At 37.9% G+C, this 26,692-nt stretch overlaps 1 protein-coding gene across 1 annotated transcript in view; it reads right to left on the reverse strand.

Annotated features, from left to right (window-relative positions):
• Window positions 1–580: 580 nt before the first annotated feature.
• The window catches only part of LOC108668030 (mitochondrial E3 ubiquitin protein ligase 1), a 27,032-nt gene continuing 920 nt past the window's right edge, over window positions 581–26,692 (reverse strand). The window contains exons 2-9 of the mRNA XM_018155156.2: window positions 6,719–6,844; window positions 6,314–6,401; window positions 6,026–6,149; window positions 5,337–5,415; window positions 4,909–5,046; window positions 3,523–3,642; window positions 2,665–2,753; window positions 581–2,301 (exon numbers count right to left, since the gene is read on the reverse strand). Coding sequence (XP_018010645.1) covers window positions 2,028–2,301; window positions 2,665–2,753; window positions 3,523–3,642; window positions 4,909–5,046; window positions 5,337–5,415; window positions 6,026–6,149; window positions 6,314–6,401; window positions 6,719–6,832 — 1,026 coding nt within the window. The 5' untranslated portion in view covers window positions 6,833–6,844 and the 3' untranslated portion in view covers window positions 581–2,027. The remainder of the gene's footprint in view (window positions 2,302–2,664; window positions 2,754–3,522; window positions 3,643–4,908; window positions 5,047–5,336; window positions 5,416–6,025; window positions 6,150–6,313; window positions 6,402–6,718; window positions 6,845–26,692) is intronic.

Raw genomic sequence — 26,692 nt, forward strand, 5'->3', positions numbered from 1 at the left:
CAACACTTCGAGCCGTCCGTATCTAGGCCGTGGGTCGAACGGCGGGTCACCTGCCGAAGACCACCACTGCCCTGGATGTAATGGACCATCATGATTCCTGCCTTCCGGAACGTAGCCTTCAACACTTCAAGCCGACCGTATCTAGGCCGTTAGTCGAACAGCCACTTGTCGAAGGACAATAAATTTTGGAACAGAACTATGCTTTCTGAAAGACTGAAACCGTTCTGATGCGGTGAACGTAAAATTACGTAATTCAACGATGCCCGGAAGTCAGATTCGATCCGCGGCCTGGTGGCGCACGGTAGGTTCTATGCGAGGCCGGAGGAAGACAAAGCAGAGTGGTTCACGGCTGATTGGTGGATGGCCGGAGAGATCCAAGGCGTTTTATTCAGGGCTTATTGGTGCACAAAATTGGTGGTGCACGGCTGCGCTCCCCGCTGGAACGAGAACTATTTTACGCTCAAAACCACGTAATGTTCTGTCATACGCTCCCGTTAGTACCTTCACTTTTGCTGTTGAAATAGTACATCTTCGCAAATAAGTGTTTCTTTTCTTGCTAGTGGATAAGAAAAAATATATAAACTGGCAGATTTTGGTGTCTTTAATTGATCAATGAGCATCAGGTCATTCAGGTGTGACCTGTCCCATCAAGCTGCTTGCTATTCATCTAATCATAATGTAACTGAAATGAAATCAAATGCGTATATAAACGTAGTAGTAAGAAGCTACGTCAGCACACGGCTCAATGCAATAAAATCTAACAAATGACGTTCGGGCTTCTTAAAAAGCATAGATGGTCATTACTGAGACATGCTATTTCATACGCATAGTGTACAATGCTATCTCATAGTGTAGAATGTTATCTCTTCAAACTTTTCTTTGTGTACAATGTTTTCCTTTTCTTCAATGCAAGATACATGCTGTAAAAGACAAGTATCTTCGCTTCAAGATTAACGTCTCTCTTACCATACACAAATATGAAATTCTCTCAATATAGCAACAATTGAGACAGCGTTACAATAAGGATAAAAAATGAAAAAAGTGAAAAACAATAACCGAGACACAGAATCTCATCAGAGATTATTCAGTAATGTTAATAAGTTATCACACAAGCCTAAGCCTAAGCCTGAATACGTGATTAAGTGAATTGGCGAAAAGAGACTTAGAGTTTACATAGGTACTAATAAAGGGACATCTCTTGACAGCTACAACGCGTCAACAATCAGGTGATGCCTGTGAATAGGAGACAAAGAAAAAACGAGTCAACTAACAGAAGAAATTATCCCGGCTTTGTCCACAAGCAATGTATTCAGTCTTTGTTTCGTTACAAAGAACCACTCGTACTTCAAAACCTTCAAAAACAGAACAACGAAACCATGAATACGGATCGCTTCAAAAAGCATCGCATGTGACCATGTTAAAAGAATATTTTAGCAAGCAAACACACGGAAGAATATCGGAGATTATAAACGCTATCGAGGAACAATTCTTTATAAAATGCCTTGGCTGAAACAATAGTTCCACACGACAAGAACATTGCATGGGCATTGAGCGCGCAAGTACGTCGAACTAATCATTTAATTATACAGATTTATAGCAATCATGCGTACAGTGACTAATTACAACGCTATGCCTGATCACAAATCAACCTGTAATTCTGACATAGAATCGTTTATGATTAACTCTATTCGACCTCAGAACATATAAGCATTCATCCCAAACAAAAGCGTATTTCTGTATTGGATGAATACGTTACTACAGAAATGAACCAATCGATGGAACACCTCTCATTTACCTTACTTACATAATATATAATCTCTGTATACTGGGAAAGAGCAGGAACTTTTTACACATATACAATCTTTAAATTCTGGCAGTAATAAAATTTTAATCAAGTCTAAACGCATATTTATTATAAAAAATGTTTACAATCGCCGTAGTCTAAAAATAAAGTAAAATGAAACGTCATTTAAATCAACTCTTATGCTGATCAATATCAGTAGCCAATAATTTACGGGTATCATGAATCAAGAAAAAATGAGCGGCTGTACAGAGCGTATGTCAGCACGACATGTCGGGCACTGCCCCTTAAGCTGCTTCACGCAATTAAGGCACACGAGCACGTGGGAGCAAGGCACGAGTACGGCGTTACGTAGCCCAAAGCACGTGATGCAGCTGAGCTTAGCTGGCAGATCCTCTGCCGCAGCGCCTTCAGCGGCGCGCAGGGCGACGTTGTATGCGCGCTCTTCGTCGCGCTTGCGCCAGTCCTCGACCCAGCGACGCACCCGTCGGTACACCAGCCTTGGCAGAACAAATACAGGATAATGCGCGGCCATAAATACCGGGAAAAAGAAGAAAATTCATGAAAAAGATCATTGAATAACATCAATCAGTAGTTGAGCAGTAGTATTTTAGAATGATCTGAATTGAGGCGAATTCTGGTTGTACACTCTGTTGGCATTCATTCACTTATTTTGCCATTCCTAGTACCTACAACTGCCTCATCACATCCATGACATTAGAAAGTAACTATGATCAAAGGTTTAAAAATATTATGCAATAAAATTGAGTGAGTTTCATTAGAAATATTAAAATTATATACGATAAGGGGCTTAATACTACTGAGTAAATAAAAACGACTGCTGAGTGGCTCGGATGTCTCACCTGCCTACAAACGCTGCGGACGCCAATCCAAATATCCAAGAGCCAATCTTGAGGTACGGGATCCACATCTCGTAAGACTGGATAATGCTCTGTGCAAACAAAATAATAGTTACCTATAATAGTGACATTCGTTCCAGTTAGTTAGTTTAGTGGCCACATGTTTACTAGCGCTTCAGCATAATAACTTAATGCAAGGTATCCTACCTACATAATAATTTAATGCAAGGTATCCTACCTACATAATAACTTGACCCCACAACTGAGACCTGCAGTCAGACACCGCGAGCTCAGCGGTGGGGCGCTCAGGAACAATACCCCTAGGAACGCGAAACCCGCATAGGACTTCTGACGAGCATAGACACACGTCAGAAGTCCTCCCTGAGGGGTGACATTCGTTCCAACTTAACAATCAAGTCATAGAAAATTTAGCAACATCTATAGCTATGACGCATTTAATACAGGAGACCATATTAATTTCATAACTCAGAAGGAATACTATACACGAACGATTAGTAAATCGGCTGAGCTTAACATCAGCAATTAGATAGGATGACATGAGGATTAAATTACCCAAGAGACAAACTTACCTCGTGTGGCGAGCAGACACCACGAGGGGCAGTGACGAACGAGACTAAAATCAGGCAAGTGACAGACGTACCTCTCTACCATGAGCAGACACTTACCTCTCTACCATGAGCAGACACATACCTCTCTACCATGAGCAGACACGTACCTCTCTACCATGAGCAGACACATACATCTCTACCATGAGCAGACACGTACCTCTCTACCATGAGCAGACACATACCTCTCTACCATGAGCAGACACGTACCTCTCTACCATGAGCAGACACGCACCTCTCTACCATGAGCAGACACCAGGAAGGGCAGTGATGAGTCAGGCTCGAGGTGAAAGCCAGACGACTTGAGCACCAGCCGCCCAAGCCCTACCACCTCCGTGTCCGACACCAGCATCTCCTGAACACCACAAAGCATACAACCGCGTCACAAGTATTACACGTATGAGGGGACCGTGATGTTGTGAATTGTAGCATTTGCTGCAACATAAGGGCCTGTGAAGGAAATTTATTTTTCGTCTAACAGATTCTGATGATGATATTATTCATATAAAATAGAACAGAAACAAAGTAAATTGTTATTGATGCATGTCCAGAGACGGTTATTTAGCGTCCATGACTACGATCCAAACTTTTAATCAATTTTAATACATCAATAAACTTTTTTAAAAGTACCTATATTTTCTGGCACCGTATCTGAATTCTATTCACAAAATTGCCAGGCAAGTAAACAGTACCTAGTCAGGATTTAAAATATGCATTTAAAAAAATTTTAAAGACAACACTTCTAAAGAATCCAGTGTCTCCAATGCTACACATGTACAATGAATTTCTAATTTTATTATCAAATCTTAAAAAATTAATTTTTAAAATTTATTTTTAAAATTTAGTTTTTTTTTACTTTTTCAAAATTATTTATTCTGTCAATTGATACATGCACTGTCTCCAACTTTATGCAAGTGTGCAAAATTTAAGATCTATTGGACAGGTTAGAAGTGTGTTGAATATTGACTATACGATTTGTAGCAAACAAAATTATTTTTTTTAATATCAGAAATAAAATTTTTTTAAATGTTCAAAATTATTTATTCTATTAATTTATACATGCATTTTCTCTAACTTTACGCAAGTGTGCAAAATTTCAGATTGATTGGAGAGAAACAAAGTAAATTGTTATTGATGCATGTCCAGAGAAGGTGATTTCTACGATCCGAACTTTTCTTCAATTTGAATACATCAATAAACTTTTCTACAAGTATATATACTTATATTTTCTGGTATCTGAATTCTTTTCACAAAATTGCAAGTCAGGTAAACAGTAATCAGGACTAATAAAGAAAGTAACCGTTGCTTTCTGTAACATTTTGTAAGTTAAATGCTTAAATAACAGTCATTTCAAAATGCAAAAATTGTGCTAGTTTTCACCAAAGAATGTACAGTACGATCATGAAAATAAACTGAATAACTTGAGAGTAGACATGAGTAAATCCATTTCTGAATTGAAAATTTCAAGTGTTGCATCGAATACAGTATGGGCGAAAATTTACTTGGCTTACTGAATAGCCTATGATAAGAGACCTTTAAATATGAGTGATTAGAAATACAAGTGATCAGTGATGAAGGTTAACTTATGTGTAGGCCAAGTATCCCATGACCCCAGGATCACCTGAGTGTGTTTGACACCGGTCAGATGATAGCCTTGAATCACTGAAATAAGTGATGAAAAAAAGCTCGCATTGGAAGGCTCATAGGATTCTGCAACAACTTGCAGAGGCACGCTCTCCAGTCTGAGGGGTTCACTGATCTGCAATGAGACATCACTGGAATAGAAGCCATGGATATCATTAAAATTTTATAATATTTGAAGTTTTTATATTGAGGTAATAGCATATATTATATATTGAAATAGCATTATCATAATTTGAGTAGGGGTAAAAAAATTGTAGCTACAACAAGAATGGTAATGCATAAAACTAACAACTTATATTAGATAAAGAACTGCAGAGATGATTGAGCAGGAGATATTTTCCACAGAGCTCACGAGCAATAGATCATTGCCTTCAGAAGTCTCTGATAAGAAAGCAAGCATCTCACCTGTACTTGTAGGTTGCCATCCACAATAAGAAAAGGAACAGCTTCATGCTCTACATTAACAATACGTTCATTTGTGGACCTGAAATTAAACAGAACCAATTCCGTGACCACAACCCAATAAAATACAATATGGATAACAACAAATTTTGGAACTTGATAAACCAGCAATCTATTTACACAAGGGATAACAAGAAACAATGATGCATCACCACTAGCAATAATTTAGAAGAATGTGAGTGAAAACTGGTTGCCAATCCAAAAAAGCAACTCAATCACAGTTTTATAAAGCACATGTATATATTCAGTAAGCAAAAAAAATCAACCATGCACATGTCTTTCAGCAGATGCATTAATTTCACTGAGATACATGGAAAATAAATACCAGTAGGTATTGTTTTATTACAAGTTAGCATTTTTACTTTTGAATGACAATACTTGTTTGTACAATATTTCCTATTTATAGAAAATTCAGAATAAAAGAAATGGGCTTGATTTGTCTGCTCTGTGAATTTAAATCTAATTTAAAAATTTGTAGGAGTCACCATCAAACTTCAGATCGCTATAAACAATGAAATGTCTATAGATCTCAATAACTATTAGGAATAACACTTCATAGGTCAAGTATTTGAGTCATTAGTACTTCAGATACAGTTCTTCTACAGGACTCAATAGCAATGCAGAAAACTCACCACAGACCAAATATTTGTGTCATCATCATTTCAGAAACAGTTCTTCTAGAGAAGACACCAGTGACTTTCTGCTGACTTTTACTGCTAGAGTCAGCTCTGATGGTTAGTCCAGAAGCAGGTTTAACTGTGCCATAGAGGAAGCCAGTAGTGCCGGCAAAACTCACCACAGACCAAATATTTGTGTCATCATCATTTCAGAAACAGTTCTTCTCGAGAAGACACCTGTGACTTTCTGCTGACTTTTACTGCTAGAGTCAGCTCTGATGGTTAGTCCAGAAGCAGGTTTAACTGTGCCATAGAGGAAGCCAGTAGTGCCGGCCATCATAACCTGGCCTGTCTGATTGACTATGTTGCTTGATCGAAAATCAGGAGCAGCCTGCAAACAAGTCCATTTATTAGGTTCACTTTGAATAGAAAATAGATCATTTGTACCCAACTTGAACTTATCATCTGCAAAATTATTGTTGTAAGTTTTACATTGATGGATATTCAATGTCACAAACGTGTATATAGAAAACTGAAAAATTACTCAACTTCAATAGAAATAACATGAGTATGATCAATTTTATGTAAAGGATTGGAATACTTTAGTTCTATAAATAAATATTATAACTTCACAGCTTTAGATGCATGATAAATCCTTTTTTCACTCTAAAATCTCAGAAGGCAGAAAATCTTAGGCCTGAACAGCACCTTCAGTCTCTCAGTGAGAGACACTTGACTGTGGTAGCTCCTGAAGAGGAGGTAACTGCATCCTCCACAGATACATGCACCCAAAATTTCTGCTGTTAAACTTTCTGGCCACATGTTGCTTATGCCCTGTAGAGAATATTAAAACATAGACAACTAGTATTCAAATGTCCATCATAGAATAGTGGTAAACTCATAAGCCAAAACACCTGAAATTGTTGTGATGCTACAACTATATATTTATAAATAAACTGTGCTTTAGCAACTGATTAACATTGTTAGGGGCTGCATTTAGGCAAATGAATGATTTATTAAGTGTTTTCAATTAATTCTCTTTTTTTTTGTCCCCAGTGTTTGAATGTTAGATTATCTCAGATCAGTGGAATACTAAAGCCAGTTAAAGTCATTTTTGTGCCAAGTCATTTTTGTGCCAAGTCATCTTCTTCATGGGTTGTTATTGACCAAGGCAGATTTGCTCTTCTGACCTAGTGCCTTTTGCTGACTAACCTGCAGCATTAAATGAACCTACTTTCTGGTTATGCTGATATCAAGACTGACCTGTTGCTGAACTGCTGATAATGCTTTTCTTGGCTCTTTAAATGGGTGAGTAAAGGGTTAGCAGGTTATATGAAGGTTTATGAAGGTTATGAGGATGAGATGCATGGCTCTAGCCACGCATCTCAGTCCTAAATTTTAATTATTGAACATTATCAGTAAATGTTTGTAAATAACATCAATCATCCCTTAAAAATTGTTTTAGAGTTTTGTATTAGGTAGGTCAATGTGTTCATGTGTACTTATGTGTTTCAAGCGTTTTACTGGATAGGTTTTATGTGTTCTTGTTCCTGCAAGTCTTGGACCAGTTTGAGACGAGTGACAGGCAAGCTTTGGCTCACTGAGCCACATTGCTGTTGAGTCTTGGGCTGTTCTTTGGCTACTCAAGCTGACACTAGAGGCCAGTGTGGCTGCCCCTTCAAGTCCTGTCTAGCAACTCAAGTCAGAGCTGCCCTAATGTGCCAGTTGAGTCTACTCCACTGCTACTCACAAGTAAGACCACCACCGTCTTAGTTTCTTTGGTGCAGACGCCACTTGATGGACCAGGCCTGACCCAGGGCCTGTTTTGAGCTCTTGATTCCTTAGTTTCATTATTCTTGATTAGATTTAGGATACTGATCATTGTTCTGGCTCAGTTTAGTTTATTTACCATGAGTTCTTGTTTATTCTTTACTGTTCAAACCAGTTTGGACTGCTGGTTATTTATGTTCTCATGCTAGGTTCACCCCATCACCCATAGCCCTGGGCTGTCCCATCTTCACTAACCTGCTAACCTTCATATATCACCTTCATGTACCAATGATTCTATTTCATATATTTTTGCCTGGTTCTTCCTCTGTTTGATCTCCTGAGTTTGTTTTTATTCTGTTCCCTGTGCTGGTACTATACCAGCCGGACCGTCGATTTTCAGAGGGGCTGACCCCCAACAACATGACTTCATAGCAATGATTTTTTGTGCTTTCTAAGTAAAATTTGCTTAGACAAAATTGAAATCAAGCTGCAAGCTGCCTTCAACAATAATAATACAACTTGAAAGTATCCTTCTTTATACTGAAATATTCTGGCTCCAATGCTACATCATTTTGTTAAGTATAAAATTTTTTGGTTCTATAGTCAAGTATTTTTGTTCACTTGCAAATATTCTGGCATGTAAATTTGTCATTTCTTGAAATTTTAAATTTCCATGCTTCAGTTTCACGCTCCCATTGAAGACTTCAATTTGAACATTTCATAGATGATCTTATAATTTCAGTCAAGTCTGGCCAGGCTAGAATTCTATGATAATGCGATAAGCTTGTCATTTTTGGGCAGATGGCTGTCTATCTCCAAACTGTGATTGGTTGGTGCAATTGTGATGTCCTTCACTTCAGACTGTGATTGGTTTTTGGGATTGTGATGTCCTCCACTTTAGACTGATTAGTTGTGGGATTGTGACATCATCCTTTCCAGACTGTGATTGGTTGATGGGATTATGATGTCATCCTTTTCAGACTGTAATTGGCTGTGTCCAATGTGCTATATGTTATGGTTAATTTAATACCCCTCTAAAATTCCTGACTGTAAGTTGGACTATATCAGTACATGTACCAGAACTGCATGTTTTCTTAGGGGGTGTCTGGCAGAAAATTTTGGATTTTGACTTTTCTGGTTTTTAGTCTCATCTCAAAGCTGACATTCTGACAAATCAAACAGTACCAAAATCATCTCAGTACATTGATTTATGCATTCACAAAGATAGCAAAAGGGTTAGGTGCCGTGGAGTTTTTTCACATTTCAGATAAGCAGAAATTACCGGCTGGGCACATAAAAGGCAGGTCTGAAGGCACTGCACTTTAGTTACCCAGCAGCTGTCATGCAGGATGGTGCTCATGCAGTCGCTCCCGCCATCTGTAACTGAATTTCAGCTCAAGTAGCATCTTGTCTGGTATCTTTGCCACCTTGAATGCCTATTTTGGGGCGCTTGGAGAATTTTTTTTTTAATTACATGAATAAAAACAGTCTATTTTTCTGTTTTCCCTATCAACATAAAAATACTGTCAAACAGGGTAATAAGGGATGTTTTTGAGCGTTTTTGGTCGAGGGGAGCATCTGGGTCCAAAATCGACAATTCTGATTTATGGTTATTAGGCTCATCTTAAACCTTACATTCAGCTACATCAAATGGTACTAGATCCTTCTCTGTATGTTGATTTAAGCGTTCACAACAGATCTGAAAGAGTTAGGGGTGGTGGAGCCCTTTAACAAAACCCTATGAGAATAATTCCATCTGGGCACTATAAATGTGCACTCTGTGGCCTTGTAGCTCAGTCAGCCACAAGCTGTCTAGCTGGAAGGTGTATATGTATTCAATTTCTGCATCCCTGAGTGACTTCAGAGTGAAATAACGCTTACCGTTGGTATCCAAACTATGTTATATGCCTCTTTACATAGCGCGTGCCCCGTCAGTTGGCGGTTTATTGGCGCTCCTGTAAACCTCCTACTGCTCTCACAGCACACCTATCTCCTACAGTTTTGAAGCTACAGCAATGAGACATACCGTCAACCGGGGCTACTCGGGACAGGCGGGGCTACTCGGGACAGGCCTATGACCTGTCTCTTATACACATCTAGATGTGTATAAGAGACAGATACTAAACANCCTGCCAATCAGCTATAAAATGAGACTAAACTTGTTTATGAAATGTTTCATCGTAAGAAGTTATCAACTGTTATTTAAAACTAATCGTTCAAATCTGTCCCGAGTAGCCCCTGTTGACGGTATACCATTTGATCTGCAAAGAAAAGACCTACAAAACTATCTAAGCTTTCTTCTAATTTAATTATAGTTTTAATTTTATTCTGCAAAAAGGAGGGGTGGCGGGGTAAAAAAATTACAAAAAATTTACAAAAAATGCTCCCACTCACAAAAATGAGAATTTAAAAAAATGCATATATAGTTTTATAGATGTGGTTGTTACGAATTGAATGATATGTGTCTCAATGTTGTAGCTTGAAAATCCTAGGGCTAGATAGATTTCTACAGTACCCCCTTTTTTGGCTGTTTTCTAAGAATAACACATTTTCTTCCATTTTTGTAAAATTCACTCAAACAAAAAAGTCTTAGATTTCTGTTTTACATGCGTGTACCCAATTTCAAGGTGATCTGTCCATAAATAAAAAAGGTTTTCTGGGATCCAGATGCTCCCCTTAGTAACTTCTTACCATGAAACGTTTCATAAACAAATTTGGGCTCATTTTAAAGCTCTTTGCAAGGGCTATTGTGTGGCGTATTCCTAAAAATTTCATATGCTATTTGTACAGTGCCAGACCAAAAAAAGCTATTATTTAAAGCCTGTTGGAGTACCCTCTCCAATTTTTTTATTTATGATAAAATAACTCCAGGTTTTGATGCATTGTAGGAGAACTCTTCTAGTTACACATGCGAATAGTTACACATCCTAAAAATTTCATATGCTATTTGTACAGTGCCAGACAAAAAACAAAAGCATCCTGAATTGCCCCTGGGAACGGGTTAATCCAGGACACTTGAAATAAAACCCAATTTAAAACGTTTGAAACATGCAAAGTGTACTCATCTATTACTAACAGTACTCTGAAGTCCACCTATTCCTTTGTAGATGATGTACATGTAGAATAAATGACACTTTCTGCAATTTTTACTAGTTTTTCTTTCATTGATATGATATTACCATATTCATACATGGTACCGTATAATTGATGTGATATCACCATTTCCATGGACATGCCATTGAACATTGACCTTGTCCACTGCAGGCTTCATATCAGCAGCTGTATGAAATTTCTTCTGTATCTGTAAGCTTACAGGATGACTTGTAATTTTGCACCATTCAGGGTTGGCAATGATTAAATCATGTGATTAAATCATTTGATTTATTTATACAAAATCATGATTTTTGTTTATTTTTTCATTTTTTAGCGCATTTTCTCATTTATGGGAAAAATGCACTATTGTGCTTGCCATGTCTGTCTGTCTGTCTGTCGGTCCGTCCGTCTGTCTGTCAGTGACTTCAAGTTTTTGTCGAACACCTAATGGCAGCCGTGATGGGGTAACATTGACCGGCTTGGAAATTAAGTTGAAATTACCATAGGTACCTATATAACATATTTTATGTTTGATATGGTACCTATTAATGTTTTTTCTTTATGTTTCAGACTCTACAGAGTCTCATATATGGTAATTTCAACTTAATTTCCAAGCCGGTCAATGTTACCCCATCAAGGCCATTAGGTGGTCACATTTTGCCCCTTCACGGCTGACATTAGGTGGTCTAAGTTGTCAGCTTATGGGGGGTTGTCAGTTTGCAAATGAGGGGCGGCACCCCCCATTTGCAAACTATGACACTTTCCTAAAATTTGTCATTTGCATATGTAACTAGAAGAGTTCTACTACAATGCACCAAAACCTGGAGTTATTTTACCAAAAAATAAAACTGATTTTACCACCCAGTTAAAGAAACTCCAGGAGCTGGGGTAACAAAGACCATCACTTTTTTCGAAATTACATTAAAACTATGAGAGGCAGGTGCCGGCAATTTATGGTGAGTGAAGCTAGAGTATAGACCTGTATTTTGCATCTTATAATTTAGGTTTACCTTATCTAGTAAAAAAATGGCATCATTTTGAAGAAAAAAGTGGTCAAAATTACCCATTTTACAGTATTGTTTTTTATGGTTTAGTATAAATGTACGGTACTGACAAATTGGTATATAAACTTGTTGCCTTCAGTGTGTATTAGATTCCAATAAATTGAATGTTTTTGGTACAGAGGCATCAAGTGTTGCAATACATTGTACACAGCTAGCAGCTTAGCTAATTCTTATAAGGCTATAAGTAGTCTTTAACTATTTGACTATTTGTTATATATTGATTACAATATACAATTTAAATGTGTTAGCTAGCTTATACAGGGTGGGGCAGAACCGATTGAGCAGTTTTGAGGCAAAATAAAAGAGTAATGGAGGTACATAAAGAAGAAAGGTTATTTTCCTCAAGATTAGCATAACATACCATTTGGAATACTTATGTTTTGAAAACATTATTAGGAAGATGGTGTCTGTTAGCTGCATCGCACTGTTGGAGCTGTTCTCAGAAGTTTCCTACAGCACGTTCACACATATGGCAATGTATGGCCCTAGCCTCTACTGCAATAATCCGTTCCCTTAGCTGTGGTAGGGTGTTAGTGACTTCTGAACACCCTCTCTTTTAAATGTCCCCAAAGAAAGAAATCACAAATGCTTAAATCGGGTGACCTCACAGGCCACTGTAAATCACCCCTCAAAGATGCCAGCCCCCGGGGAAACATGCATCGCAAAACATTGAGTGACATTCGGGCTGTGTGAGCTGTAGCCCCATCCTGCTGGAAACGCACGTCTCCCAATGCTTTATTTTCAAAAATGTTTTCCATCGTGGGCTGCAAGAAATTTTGCAACATTGCAGCATAGCATTCGGAATTCACTGTCACGGTTACTCCCTCCTCTGAGAATGACTTCAACAGCGTGTCGCAGATAAGCGCCACCTTCTTCCAGATATTGTTTTCAAAACATAAGTACCTATTCTGAATGGTAAGTATGCTATGCTAGCCTCTAGGAAAATAAACTTTATTCTTTATGTACCTCCATTACTCTTTTATTTTGCCACCAGTGCTCACTTTTTTTAATCTGTACAGAAAACTATGTTAGATGCAAAACGTCTGAGTTGTAGCTTAGAACCCCATTGCATGTATACACCTTGTGATAGGTTTAGGGTTTTTAGTTGTTCTTGGTATAGATGCTACAGGCTTGTTAGTGATTTTGGTCCCGTCTTACCCCCATCTGACTATATATAGCATTACAATATATATATATTAGTTTGAGATGGCAGAATTTGTTGATTTATATGCGAGCAATTAGCGACCAGACTTCTTCATCTTATGGACTACTACGGACACTTTGGATCAACAACCAAGACACCGAGACGCTGTCTCATTAGCTACCTCCAACCCGGAGGGCAAGGGAACCACACGCGACAATCTCACAACCAGACCGTCACTCGCTTTGTGCTGAAGGAACCCACCAGCATTGTCATCGAGCAGTGGCCTGATATCAATCGACCGAAGATGGCTAGCCTCATCGTCTCTACGAATTGGACGCCTGCTACCTCTTTCTTAACTACCGGATTTGGCTGAACTTTGAAATAATTTTCAGAGTGATTTTTTTATTCAACATTTTACTATAGTATCCTATTTACATATATTATGTATTTATTTCCACCAGAATTTCAATATTTAATGCTCTTTGTAACTTGAAAATGAATGTTTGTTACATTCGAAACGTCGTTAATAAACTAACACTACTTCTTGATATATGCCTTTCGATCTACCAACGTCATCTGAAGAATTGTCCGACTCTTTGATAATTTAAATCAATTTATTCTCTGGTCGTTAATCGCACGCGTATANGTTACATTCGAAACGTCGGTAATAAACTAACACTACTTCTTGATATATGCCTTTCGATCTACCAACGTCATCTGAAGAATTGTCCGACTCTTTGATAATTTAAATCAATTTATTCTCTGGTCGCTAATCGCTCATGTATATATATATATATATAAAGCAATTCTGCAAATATTTATAGCGAATAAAGTGTTCATGACTTATTCAATGTATATATACCGTACCGTATATAATAATATTGTTCATAGCATGGCTAAAAACAGATATTTAGGCTATGATAAACATATGTTTAGAGATGGGTAGGCATAAAACTTATATGAAAATATTTGCAGATGCAGAATCTACACATTTTAAAAATTTAATAATATATTCATAATTTATTCTTATCTGGTATTCTAGGAAATTGGAATATAGGTATATTAGCCAAGCTTACAACTACTACCACAAAGCCACTATCCATGGCTATTTGGAAAAACCATGTTTGGAATATTGGACAGAAGTTTCCTAAAATTGCCAGTAAAAATACGTGTTTCATAGGCAATTTAAAAAAATAGGCCATTTCACTTATTTGTTACTAAACAAAAATTGAGAAAATGTCATAGGAATGATGGAAATTGACCAGATTCACAGTTTTTTTTGCCAATTTATGCAAGGTTCCTGCCCAATTTTCCTATTATATATCCACGACCACATACAGGACATATATATACCAGTCCCCATACCATCCGCAATACTTCTACACTCCTGCCAAAATATCCTGCAGAACATAGTGCTACCAAGTCAACCCAAAACATTTAGTTGAAGATTGCATAGTTGCAGTCAGATCAGAGCAGTCAGACTGCCAGGGTGCAGAAGGTGCAAGCAGCATTGCCAAGGTATGGATTTTAGCCCAAAGCGTCACCAGCCATTTTCAAGATGCGTTGCCAGGTAATTTTCAATAAGAAAATGCTGATAACAACTTTGAAAGTATATTGTAGCCACGCCTCATGCTGTCTCTTATACACATCTAGATGTGTATAAGAGACAGTTGGACGCCTGCTACCTCTTTCTTAACTACCGGATTTGGCTGAACTTTGAAATNACCGCGTAGATTAAGGGTAGGTCGCAAATTTTTTTTCCGCGTTAATCAAAACTGCGGTATTCAAAACCGTGCTAATCAAGGGATTGCTGTATATTATTCCATTGTTTTTTGTCTTTTGGTTTTTACTAGCATTTTCATTGAGAAAAAGCCTGTTCATCCTGATCATCCGAAGCAGGTCATTTTCATTTTGTTATTCGTGAAGAACTTTGCACTTCACTGTTGGTGAACCTTAATTCTGTGACCTTATTTATTGTGACATGTAAATTGGAATTGGTGTGTGATAATTGTGAATATATAAATTGTGATATATAAATTTGAGTTTTTAGATTTATGAATAGTAATTTTTTTAGGAATAACTAGGATTAACTATTAATGCTACATCTTAAATTTTTTATTCTTTGTTTACAGAACCTAACTCAGTTATCACGGTCAGTTAGCTTCTGTATACGAGCCATCTGCTGGGTTTATTCCGAGTTCACTCTAGTTCATTTTAGGTTTATCTGGTGTTTATTTTGTGTTTTCATCAGTGCCTTTGTATAAATAAGGTGCCAAAAATCTCAAGTTCACTTCCCTGCACGGTTACAGTTTGGTTGTCTGGCTGGCGCTGAAGTAAGAGCATTCGGAAGTCACTGTCATGCTTACAATATCCCTTACTCTCCACGCACTGCAACACTTACACTCATTGCAACTGATTTCCAGACAAGCTTCACTGCATCCTGATCCATCCAACATACCAGAAACCTTGCTGTGTGCGCTTGGGGTCTTGCAGATTTGCAATAATTGCATATGCACTCATAGCCACCTGAACTACGCGCTGTAGCACGTAGTTCTGGTGGCTGTGAGAGCTACATTTGAGCACCCAAGCATATGCTCTCATAGCCACCTGAACTACGCGCTGTAGTGTGCAGTTCCGATGGCTGTGAGAGCTGCATTTCAGCACCCAAGCATACACGCTCACAGCCACCTGAACTATGAGCTGTAGCGTGCAGTTCCGGTGGCCATGAGAGCTACATTTGATCACCCAAGCATACATGCTCATAGCCTCCTGAACTACTTGCTGTAGCGTGCAGTTCCGGCGGCTGTGAGAGCTACACTTGAGCACCCAAGCATATGCGCTCATAGCCACTTGAACTACACACTGTAACAAGCAGTTTCGATGTCTGTGAGAGCTACATTTGAGCACCCAAGCATACACGCTCATAGTCACCTGAACTACGCGCTGTAGCACGCAGTTCCGATGTCTGAGTTACATTTGAGCACCCAAGCATAAACGCTCATAGCCACCAGAACTACGCGCTGTAGCACGCAGTTCTGATTGCTGTGAGAGTGTATATTTGAGTACCAAAGCATTTGTGTTTAGAGCCACTGGAACTACGTGATGTAGCGCGCAGTTCTGATGGTTCTAAGTGCATGTATTCAAGTGCTTGCGTTGAGAGAGCCTCACGGCACTGACAACGGATATCAAGGCAGCTTGTTATGAATCATTGGATATCAAAACACCCTGTGATAAATCATTTTTAATAAACAGACTACATCATTAGTCTAGTCACCTGAACCAAGTCAACCCAATTCAACCTCATCCAATTCATCCCAACCAAATTCAAACAACCTAATCTAACTGAACCCAACCAAATCTAACTGGACCCAAGCCAATCTAAATGAACCCAACCCAATGCAACCAAACCCAACTCAATCCAATTCAGCTAAACCCAACCCAATGCAATCCTAACCAATTCAACCCAAACCATTACAACCCAAGCCCATTCAACCCAAGCCAATTGATAACAATTCAAATCAACCCAATCCTTCCCAATGCAATCTAACCCAATTTGTCTGAACCAAATTTAACTTAACCCAATCTAACCAAACCCAACCCAATTCAACCAAAACCAATTCAACCCAACCTAATTGATCCCAATTCAAATCAACCCAATCCTTCCCAATGCAACCCAACTCAATTCATCCTAATCATATTTAACCCAACCCAATTTAACCAAACCCAACCCAATCTAACAAAACCAATTTAACCCAACCCAATTCAAATCAACCCAATTGAATCCAACCAAATTCAACCTCATTCAACTCAATTAAACCAAAATTCAATTAAACTTAACCCATTATACCATATTGATCCATAACCAATTAAACTTGTTCCAAGTTGATTCAACCCAATTCAAGCACACCCAACTAAATTCAACCCAACCAAATTCAATCCTAATCAAATCATTCCAGCCCAATTCAAGCCAACTTAAGAGGAGCATTGTTGCTGGAGTACTGTCTCCTGCCACAGGCAAGGCAAACTCGTCACCTACTTTGAAGTTTCTTTGGCAACAACCCAGTATGAATTGGAGAATGAAAGAGTAACTCTAATAAAAGTAATTATTTAAAATGGGATTTTACATTACAAATCTTTTATTACAAACAAGGGCAGAAGACCCTGGGGTAAAATAGTTCAGGCTAACAACAAAGAATAAAGCCCACCGAGTGCCCACCACGTGCAAGAACCGGTGTAAAGACAGTGTGTTATGAGATACCCTGAGCAAGAGGTGAGCGGAGTATGTGAAGTAAAAATGAATTCAGAAGAATACAGTTAAAATATGGGTTACGGATCATGGGCAGGCAAGGAGTTGCTGAACAATAACTGAAAGGAAAAATGAAAACATTTGTCAGCAAACAGCCCACTCAAGCCTATTACTGTAAGAAAGTTTTTTAAGATAAAACAGTGGCCAAGCAAGTGGACAGATGCAGCTTAAGGTAAAAGTGCACCGCAAACCACCAACCAGACCAAACATAAACCAATTCTTCCCTCAATCTCTAAGGAGTTGTGGGAAGCAAAAGAATAGACTAATAAGAATTATAACATTCATGAACAAAACTTCAAAATCATTAGGTCAATTAAATGGTAAACAATTAAATGCTAAATGAATGCAGAATAAAAATCAATAATTGAAAACAAAACTGAGGTGACTATGTATCTACAACATTGAATTAATTTTTAGAGAAGCCATAGTAAAAATAATCGAAAATAACAAGTAATTCAAATTAAGACATTTTAGCAATTAAATAGTTACAGGTTTCTAAGCGCATTAACCAAAGAATGTTGCATACATCCCTACTAATACTCACTCTTCAGAGTGACGCAGGAAAACCTGTCAGTTCTGGCAGCATACTCCTTGTTAGCCTAGGGATCAGAAGCCTCACGGCAAAAGCATGTAGGTCAAAATCAATTTTCTATATTTAGGGAAGGATCAGCTCCAAACTTGGTACACATATGTAAAATCAAAATGACAACTATTTTGTTCATGTGAATTTTTTGAAAAAAATGAAAGAAAACGTGAAATTTATAGAAAATTGCCAAAAAGGGGGTACTTTAGAAAATGCATCTCCTCCTGCAAATATTGTGCTACAACATTGAGATATGTATCATTTGATGCATAAAGACCATATCTAGCAATTGTCAGGCCACTTTTTCAATTTTTTTTCTTGGTTCTCTTGTTATGATTTTTTGCAATATTTTGCCCCCCTATTTTGCAATATGTAATCCAAACTAGAACAAAATTGAAAAGAATGGCTTGACAATCGCTAGATCTTTTCATTACAAATCAAATGGTGTATCTCACAATGCTGTAGCTTCAAAACCCTAGGAGATGTTTGCTGTGACTAAAAGTGTGAATGTTCAGGAGGGCGTGACAAAGTCCCGCGCACATCCAAAATGCCACTCAATGTATCAAGGATATGAAACTAAACGTTACTGGAGCTGGTACCTGGAGCGTTAGAATGCATTAGATTGCGTTAGAACACAATAGATTGCATTAGAATGCAACAGATTGCATTAGAATGCAACAGATTGCGTTAGAACGCACTAGATCGCGTTAGAACGCAATAGATTGTGTTAGAACACAATAGACCGCGATAGAACGCAATAGATTGCGTTAAAATGCAATAAATCACGCTAAAATGCAATAGATCATGTTGGAATGTAATAGGTCGCGTTAAAATGCAATAGGTCACGTTAGAATGCAATAGATCAAGCAAGAACGCAATATATCACGTTACATTGTGTTAGAACGCAATAGATCGCGTTAGAACGCAATAGATCGCGTTAGAACGCAATAGATCGCGTTAGAACGCAATAGATCGCGTTAGAACGCAATAGATCGCGTTAGAACGCAATATATTGCATTAGAACGCTATAGATTGCGGTAGAACGCAATAGATCATGTAATAACACAATAGATCACATTAGAACACAATAGACTGCGTTAGAACAGAATAGATTGCGCTAGAACACAATAGATTGACAACTTTTTTCGGCAGTAGCATTGGGAGCACCAGACGTACCGTCAAACAGGGTAAAAAAGGACGGTTTTGAGCATTTTTTGTTCATAACTTCTTTTCATGAAACATTTCACAAACAAGTTTAGGCTCATTTTATAGCTCTTTGCAAGGGCTATCGAATGGCTTCTTCAAAAAATTTCATAGACTATTTGTAAGGTGCTAGACACAATATAAAAGGCTCCTGAATTTATCTGGAAACAGGGTAAAAAGGGACACTTGAAATAAAATGCAATTAAACATTTGAAGTGTGCAGAGTGTACTCACCTATTACCAGCAGTACTCCAAAGTCCTACTTTACCTTTTAAATGTAACGTAATGACAAGGAGCTCAAAAAGCTTCTTTAGGGAGTGACCATTGCATTGAGTGACCTGGATGTTAGGAGTTCTGCCTAACATCCAAGCTGTTCTGCTCCCCAAAAAGATTTTTATATAAATTCAAATTTATATTTTGCTTAAATTTAAAATTTAAGCAAAAATCTTTGTGATTAACCCATATTTATCTTAACACTTTAGCGGGAATGCATTGAAATATCCAGAAATCAAAATTTCAGAAACCATTTCAAGAAAGTAAGAAGTATTATACAATATATTTATTTATATGAATTTTTGCAAACTTTGCCTATTGGAGGTTTAAATTGCACTTGAAGAATTCAATAAATGCCATCAGTACACAAAATTTTTCTTTAGAATTAAAATTCAGTTTATGCAAATGAAAAATTAGAAACATAAAAATTTAATTTAATTGAATTTAATCAAGTTGCCAAAATAAATAAATATATATATTGATACTTCCAAATTTTGAAGAAAATGCGGAAAGAACGTCAATTCCATTGTCCAAGTCAAAACCTTCATTTAAATGCTCATATTTCAATTTGTGGACTTGGCAGCTGGTGATACTATAGATAGAATGATGGTCAGATAATTAGGGATTGACTGAGGCATTATAAGGATACCTCAAAAACAAACAGGAAGCTGTGGTGAGGCTTTTTGTGACGCGATTTCAAGTGATCATATATGGTAACTTACCCGTGAAAGGGTTAAGGGGGGCGTATACCCACCAGAAAAACTTCCACATTTACCAAAGGATCTTTCTGAAACTTCACACATGATATTGTTGCCGGAAGGCATTATTGCTTTTTCCCCACTCAACCCATCTGTGTCATTAACCAGTTTTCATACTCAATGCATCCTTTTGTTTCATATAGTTTCAGAACAGATATAATAATTAAATTCCAACCAAGTAAAATTCAAGCTAATAATTAAAATGCTGCCAATACAGCCAAGATATCAAGATAACTCTGCAATACTGTTGGGTGAGTGAAGCTCTTCCAGATAATGTATATATATATATATGTATGTCTTCCTTAATACTGCATTTTTCACATCTTTTTAACCATTACATTATTTATCTGCATTACTTGAGCACAACCCTACCATAATCTAGTTAACTTTGTTTCAAGTGTTCAAAGACATAATGGTGATGCGGTCCTGGTTTACCTATATAACTTCACTTGCATTATTGTGTCGAATCTACTGCCGATGTTGTTTGCTTTGTGTGTTTATTAATATAATTTTTGCACCAATAACTATTGCAATCTAACTTACTATACTAAATTATCAATCCCTAATTTACTAAATGTTTGTTCATTATTTGGTTATAGCATGATTACTTCAAGTTAATCACTAAATTTAGGCATGATAGATTGTAACCTGCTTTGCATCATAGTCACATTATGCGCTGTATCTTTCATTGGTCATTTTTATATCTTTCAGCTGTCTGAGGACCTTATGCGCCATTGCCCGTCCTGTGCTCCCTATTCCATATCACTAGTTACCAAACACCAAGTCCCGTAGACCTAAAGCACTATAAGCAATATTGTCTCTGTACATTCATCGGCATGTCAGTTGTATCTTAAAAATCCCATAATAAAACATAACTCTTTTGGCAACTCTTTACTTGCACCATATTAGACGTACTTAAGTGGGTTACGTGTTAAGTGGGCTTCACTTAAGTGGGTTACGAGTTAATCCCCCCGCGGCATACATGGGAACAATATATGTACAACCAAAAAACTAAGACATTTTGTTCGTATGATTTTTTCAGAAAAATTTATAGAAAATGGACAAAAAAGGAGGTACTGTAGAAATCTATCTCCTCCTAGGGTTTTCAAGCTACCACATTGAGACACAAATCATTTGATGCGTAAAGACCATACCAATCGAGTAATAAAGCCCGATTTTCTATTTTTGCCTTAGTTTTTTTATATGCATTTTCCCATTTTTTTCTCATTTTCTTCTAATTTTCTCCAAAATTTCCCACCTCTCTCCCATTATGAATCTAAACTATGCACAAATTTAAAAAATATAACTCAGTACTCACTGCAGTGAGTGACAGAGAGCGCATTATCTTGTCAACAAAAACGTGAAGTCATGGACGGACAGACGGATGGACGGACGGACAGACATGGCAAGCACAAAAGTGCATTTTTCCCATAAATGAGACAATGCACTAAAAAGGGCTTTGTTACTGTTGTTGTTGTTTGTTGCGAGCATCACGCTTGCCGGGGGGGAGGCTCCTGTCTCTTATACACATCTAGATGTGTATAAGAGACAGCCTTAATTCTGTGACCTTATTTATTGTGACATGTAAATTGGAATTGGTGTGTGATAATTGTGAATATATAAATTGTGATATATAAATTTGAGTTTTTAGATTTATGAATAGTAATTTTTTTAGGAATAACTAGGATTAACTATTAATGCTACATCTTAAATTTTTTATTCTTTGTTTACAGAACCTAACTCAGTTATCACGGTCAGTTAGCTTCTGTATACGAGCCATCTGCTGGGTTTATTCCGAGTTCACTCTAGTTCATTTTAGGTTTATCTGGTGTTTATTTTGTGTTTTCATCAGTGCCTTTGTATAAATAAGGTGCCAAAAATCTCAAGTTCACTTCCCTGCACGGTTACAGTTTGGTTGTCTGGCTGGCGCTGAAGTAAGAGCATTCGGAAGTCACTGTCATGCTTACAATATCCCTTACTCTCCACGCACTGCAACACTTACACTCATTGCAACTGATTTCCAGACAAGCTTCACTGCATCCTGATCCATCCAACATACCAGAAACCTTGCTGTGTGCGCTTGGGGTCTTGCAGATTTGCAATAATTGCATATGCACTCATAGCCACCTGAACTACGCGCTGTAGCACGTAGTTCTGGTGGCTGTGAGAGCTACATTTGAGCACCCAAGCATATGCTCTCATAGCCACCTGAACTACGCGCTGTAGTGTGCAGTTCCGATGGCTGTGAGAGCTGCATTTCAGCACCCAAGCATACACGCTCACAGCCACCTGAACTATGAGCTGTAGCGTGCAGTTCCGGTGGCCATGAGAGCTACATTTGATCACCCAAGCATACATGCTCATAGCCTCCTGAACTACTTGCTGTAGCGTGCAGTTCCGGCGGCTGTGAGAGCTACACTTGAGCACCCAAGCATATGCGCTCATAGCCACTTGAACTACACACNGGTTATGGCCATACCTCGCCATATGTGTGAACGTGCTATAGAAAACTTCCGAAAATGACTCCAACAGTGTGATGCAGCTAACAAACCCCATCTTCCTGATATTGTTTTCAAAACATAAGTATTTTAAATGTATGTTATGCTAATCTTGAGGAAAATAAACTTTCTTCTTTATGTACCTCCATTACTCTTTTATTTCGCCTCAAAACTGTTCAATCAGTTCTGCCCCACCCTGTAATAAGGTAGCCAACACATTTAAATTGTATATTGTAATCAATATACAACAAATAGTCAAATAGTTAAAGACTACTTATAGCCTTATAAGAATTAGCCAAGCTGCTAGCTACGTACAATGTATTGCACACTTGACGTCTCTGTACCTAAAACGTTCAATTTATTTGAACCCAATACACACTAAAGGCAACATATTTATATACCAATTTCATCATTCTTAGTACATTTATACTAAACCATGAATAACAATACCTCAATATAAATTAAAGACTGCCACTCAATATATTTAAATATATGAAAAAATCAAAAAAATCAAATAAATCGAAAAAATCAAAAAAATCATGATTTTTTTATAAAAAAATCAAGTGATTTAATCACATGATTTAATCATTTTGATTTAATCATTGCCAACCCTGTGTCTTCCTTTACCAATTATCATATTTCTTCAGTTCTCTATCCAACTCAATTTAAATTAAATTCAATATTTTTATCTTTTTCAGTGTAGAAGACCAAAGCATAATTTGCAAACTTGAATTATCACTCTTAAGTATTTGGATTCCTATTCAGTATCTCAGCCTTGGCACTCAGTTGCACTGGTGAGTGGCATAGAAATTTATATAATTTATTCATTGATTATTTAGGTTAAGTTTTGTCTTTGTATTTTGCTAATTTCATTGATATTAACTTCTTGTGTTCCCTTGCATTTTACTTTGGTTGTGTTCATCTCTGACTGATATGGTTTAGTTTGAGGAAGTCAATTTATTATATTGGATTATGGTTATAGTTAATTCTAGTAAGCTTATGTTCTCAATTCATCTTGCAGTGTTCCTTTATTTATCTGTCCACTTGTGATTCCTTTTAATTCAATCCTCGTGCGAGTACTCATTAGTTTTAAAAATAAATTCACAATATGGAGATAAGCTTTTACTAGTTTTATGGAGTTTAATGGTTCTTGCTTTGTTTACATTCTACATCCCATCAGGTTATCAGTCAGTCATGATTTGCATTTTTATTCTGTTCTTTTTGTTTGCAGTTACATCTGCTCATCTCCACCTGTCCATGCTCCTTTCATTCAATTAACCAGTGCATTTTCATTATACATTCTAAATTAAATCAAAACTGGCACCGCGTAGATTAAGGGTAGGTCGCAAAATTTTTTTCCGCGTTAATCAAAACCGCGGTATTCAAAACCGTGCTAATCAAGGGATTGCTGTAATTCAATCCTTACATCCAATTCACTAGCATATTTTCATTACACATTTCAAATTAAAACAACCATTTCATTTGCAATTTTATTAAGTTGTGTGTTTATTTACTGTCCCATATTTTAATTCATTTTGCATTAGAACCAGTCTTTCATTTTCCTTCATTCAGAGTAGGGTTGTTGCAGTTAGTTAGAAGCAGATAACAGGTTTATCTCACCTGCGGCGCAAGACATTTTAGACCCGGCAACAATGGTAAGGCCATCCGCGTATGAGGCAATATTGGGGGTAGGCACTGGGATGTCAGAGATGAAGTGGTTAAAGAGGGCCGGCAAGATGACCAAGCCCTGGGGAACACTTGAGTGGATGGCGCTGAAAGGCGATTGAGTTCTGAGGTAGAGGCAAGATGCCTGCCTGCCTCGGAGGTAGCAGCACAGCCAGCGGACCAGGTTGTGATGTAGGTCCAAGGCCACAATCATGCTTAGGAGGAGAGGGTGGTCGACACTGTTGAAAGCCTTCAAGAGGTTGACTGCCGCAGCGACAGTGCGGGGTGGAGGGCATTTGAAACCATGTTGCGAAAGGAGTGGTGAGGGATCCTACAATATAGGGGAGCACAAGACCCTCTAAGATCTTGGCTGCAGGGCAGAGGAGGGAGATAGAGCAGTATGAAGAGCCCTGGTTTCCGGGTTTGCTCGGTTTGAGGATTGGAATAATTATTGAATTTTTCCAAAAGGATGGGATAGAGGCTGTGGCAACAGAGATGTTAAAAATGTGGGTGAGGAACTGGATACCGCATGGCCTGAGGTGCTTAAAGTGAAGAACCATGAGGCTGTCTGGACCTCAAGCAGAGGAGTTGCTGGCAGCAGCAATGGCAAACTTTACCATGTCGGGAATCAAAGTAAATAACTTGCAGAAGGCAGAAGAGATCTTGCACCAAGATGAAAGGGTATTCAGACCAAATTGGATTGGCTGATTGGGGGTAGGGCGGTTTTGCTTTCCAGCTAGGGAGCGAAGGAGATTCCAGTGCTTGGAATGGTTTGTGCGCCTGCAGCATGATGCAAGATGTGTTTGCCATGTTTTTCTGGCATGCCCCTGAATGGAAATACTAATTTCCAGGTTGAGTTCTGGGAGCCGGGGGTCTGTTAGATTACGTGCCCTGATGTCATCCTGTTGCTCGATGAGCAACCGAGTGCCAGGGTTGACCGAGGGGGAGAAATCCTTCCTGAAACCCACGGGGATATGCTGTCTGGCAGCAGTGGTCAAGATTTCCCTCAAGGTCGACTCACTGCCACATGAGGTGGGGGGAGGGACCATCTGGAGTGCCGTTTCGATGGCTGCCTTGTAGGCAGGCCAGTCAGTTTTTCTGAAGTTGGCGTATGAGCGGGCAGCCCGGGGGGTCAGGCTGCCATTAGAAGTACATTGCATCAGAAGTTGAGCAATGATGTTTAGGAATGTGTTGTATTATGTTGTTATACTGTGCTATGTTATGATGTGTCATGTTGTTATTCTGTGCTATGTTATGATGTGTTATGTTGTTATACTGTGCAATGTTATAATGTACTATGTTGTTATACTGTGCAATGTTATAATGTACTATGTTGTTATACTGTGCTATGTTATAATGTGGTATGTTATACTGTGCTATGTTATGTGTTATATTATGTTTCTAAACTGTGCTATCTTATGATGTATTATGTTATGTTGATATACTTTGTTATGTTATGTGTGTTATATTGCTTTGTGTAGTGACATGTTGCATTGTTATGTTTTAAGTGTTATGTTATGCTATTATGTGTTAGAAGGTGTTGTGTTATGTTATGCTGTCATAATTTTTCTGTTGTGTTATGTTATTTTTCTGTGTGTGACAATGTAGGTATTGGGTTTTGTTATATTGTATTGCAATGTGCTGTGTTATTTTATGCTACAATTTTTATGTTATAATGTGTTGTGTAATATTATCATATATGGTGTTATAATGGGCTACAATATGTAGTGCTATGATCTGTTATTTTGTCATGTAATATTTTGTTCTGTTATTTTGTGTTGTAATGCATTGTATAATGTATAACACAACATTACACATTGTAACACAATATAATAACCAGACCTCACACAATAAACTCAACATTATGAAGCAACAAAACGCATTATAATTCATTAAATTGCATTTGAATTATTTTGAACTAATTTGAACTCATTAAAACACACTAGGATGCATTAGAGCATGTTAAAACACACTAAACCGCATTATAACGCAACAGAACCCATGAGAATGCATTAGAACACAACAAAAACTATTAGAATGCATTATAACCCACTAGATCGCTTTAGAAGGCACTAGATCGCATTAGAATGCACAAGATAGCATTAGAAGGCACAAAATTGCATTAGAAGGCACAAAATCGCATTAGAAGGCACAAGATCACACTAGATGACAGTAGATCGCATTAGAAGGGACTGGATCGCATTAGAAAGCACAAGATCGCATTAGAAGGCACTAGATCGCATTAGAAGGCACTAGATCGCATTAGAAGGCACTAGATCGCATTAGAAGGCACTAGATCGCATTAGAAGGCACTAGATCGCATTA

Source organism: Hyalella azteca, unplaced genomic scaffold, assembly GCF_000764305.2.
Source record: "Hyalella azteca isolate HAZT.00-mixed unplaced genomic scaffold, Hazt_2.0.2 contig12305, whole genome shotgun sequence".
In the NCBI taxonomy this organism is placed as follows: Eukaryota; Metazoa; Arthropoda; class Malacostraca; order Amphipoda; family Hyalellidae; genus Hyalella; species Hyalella azteca.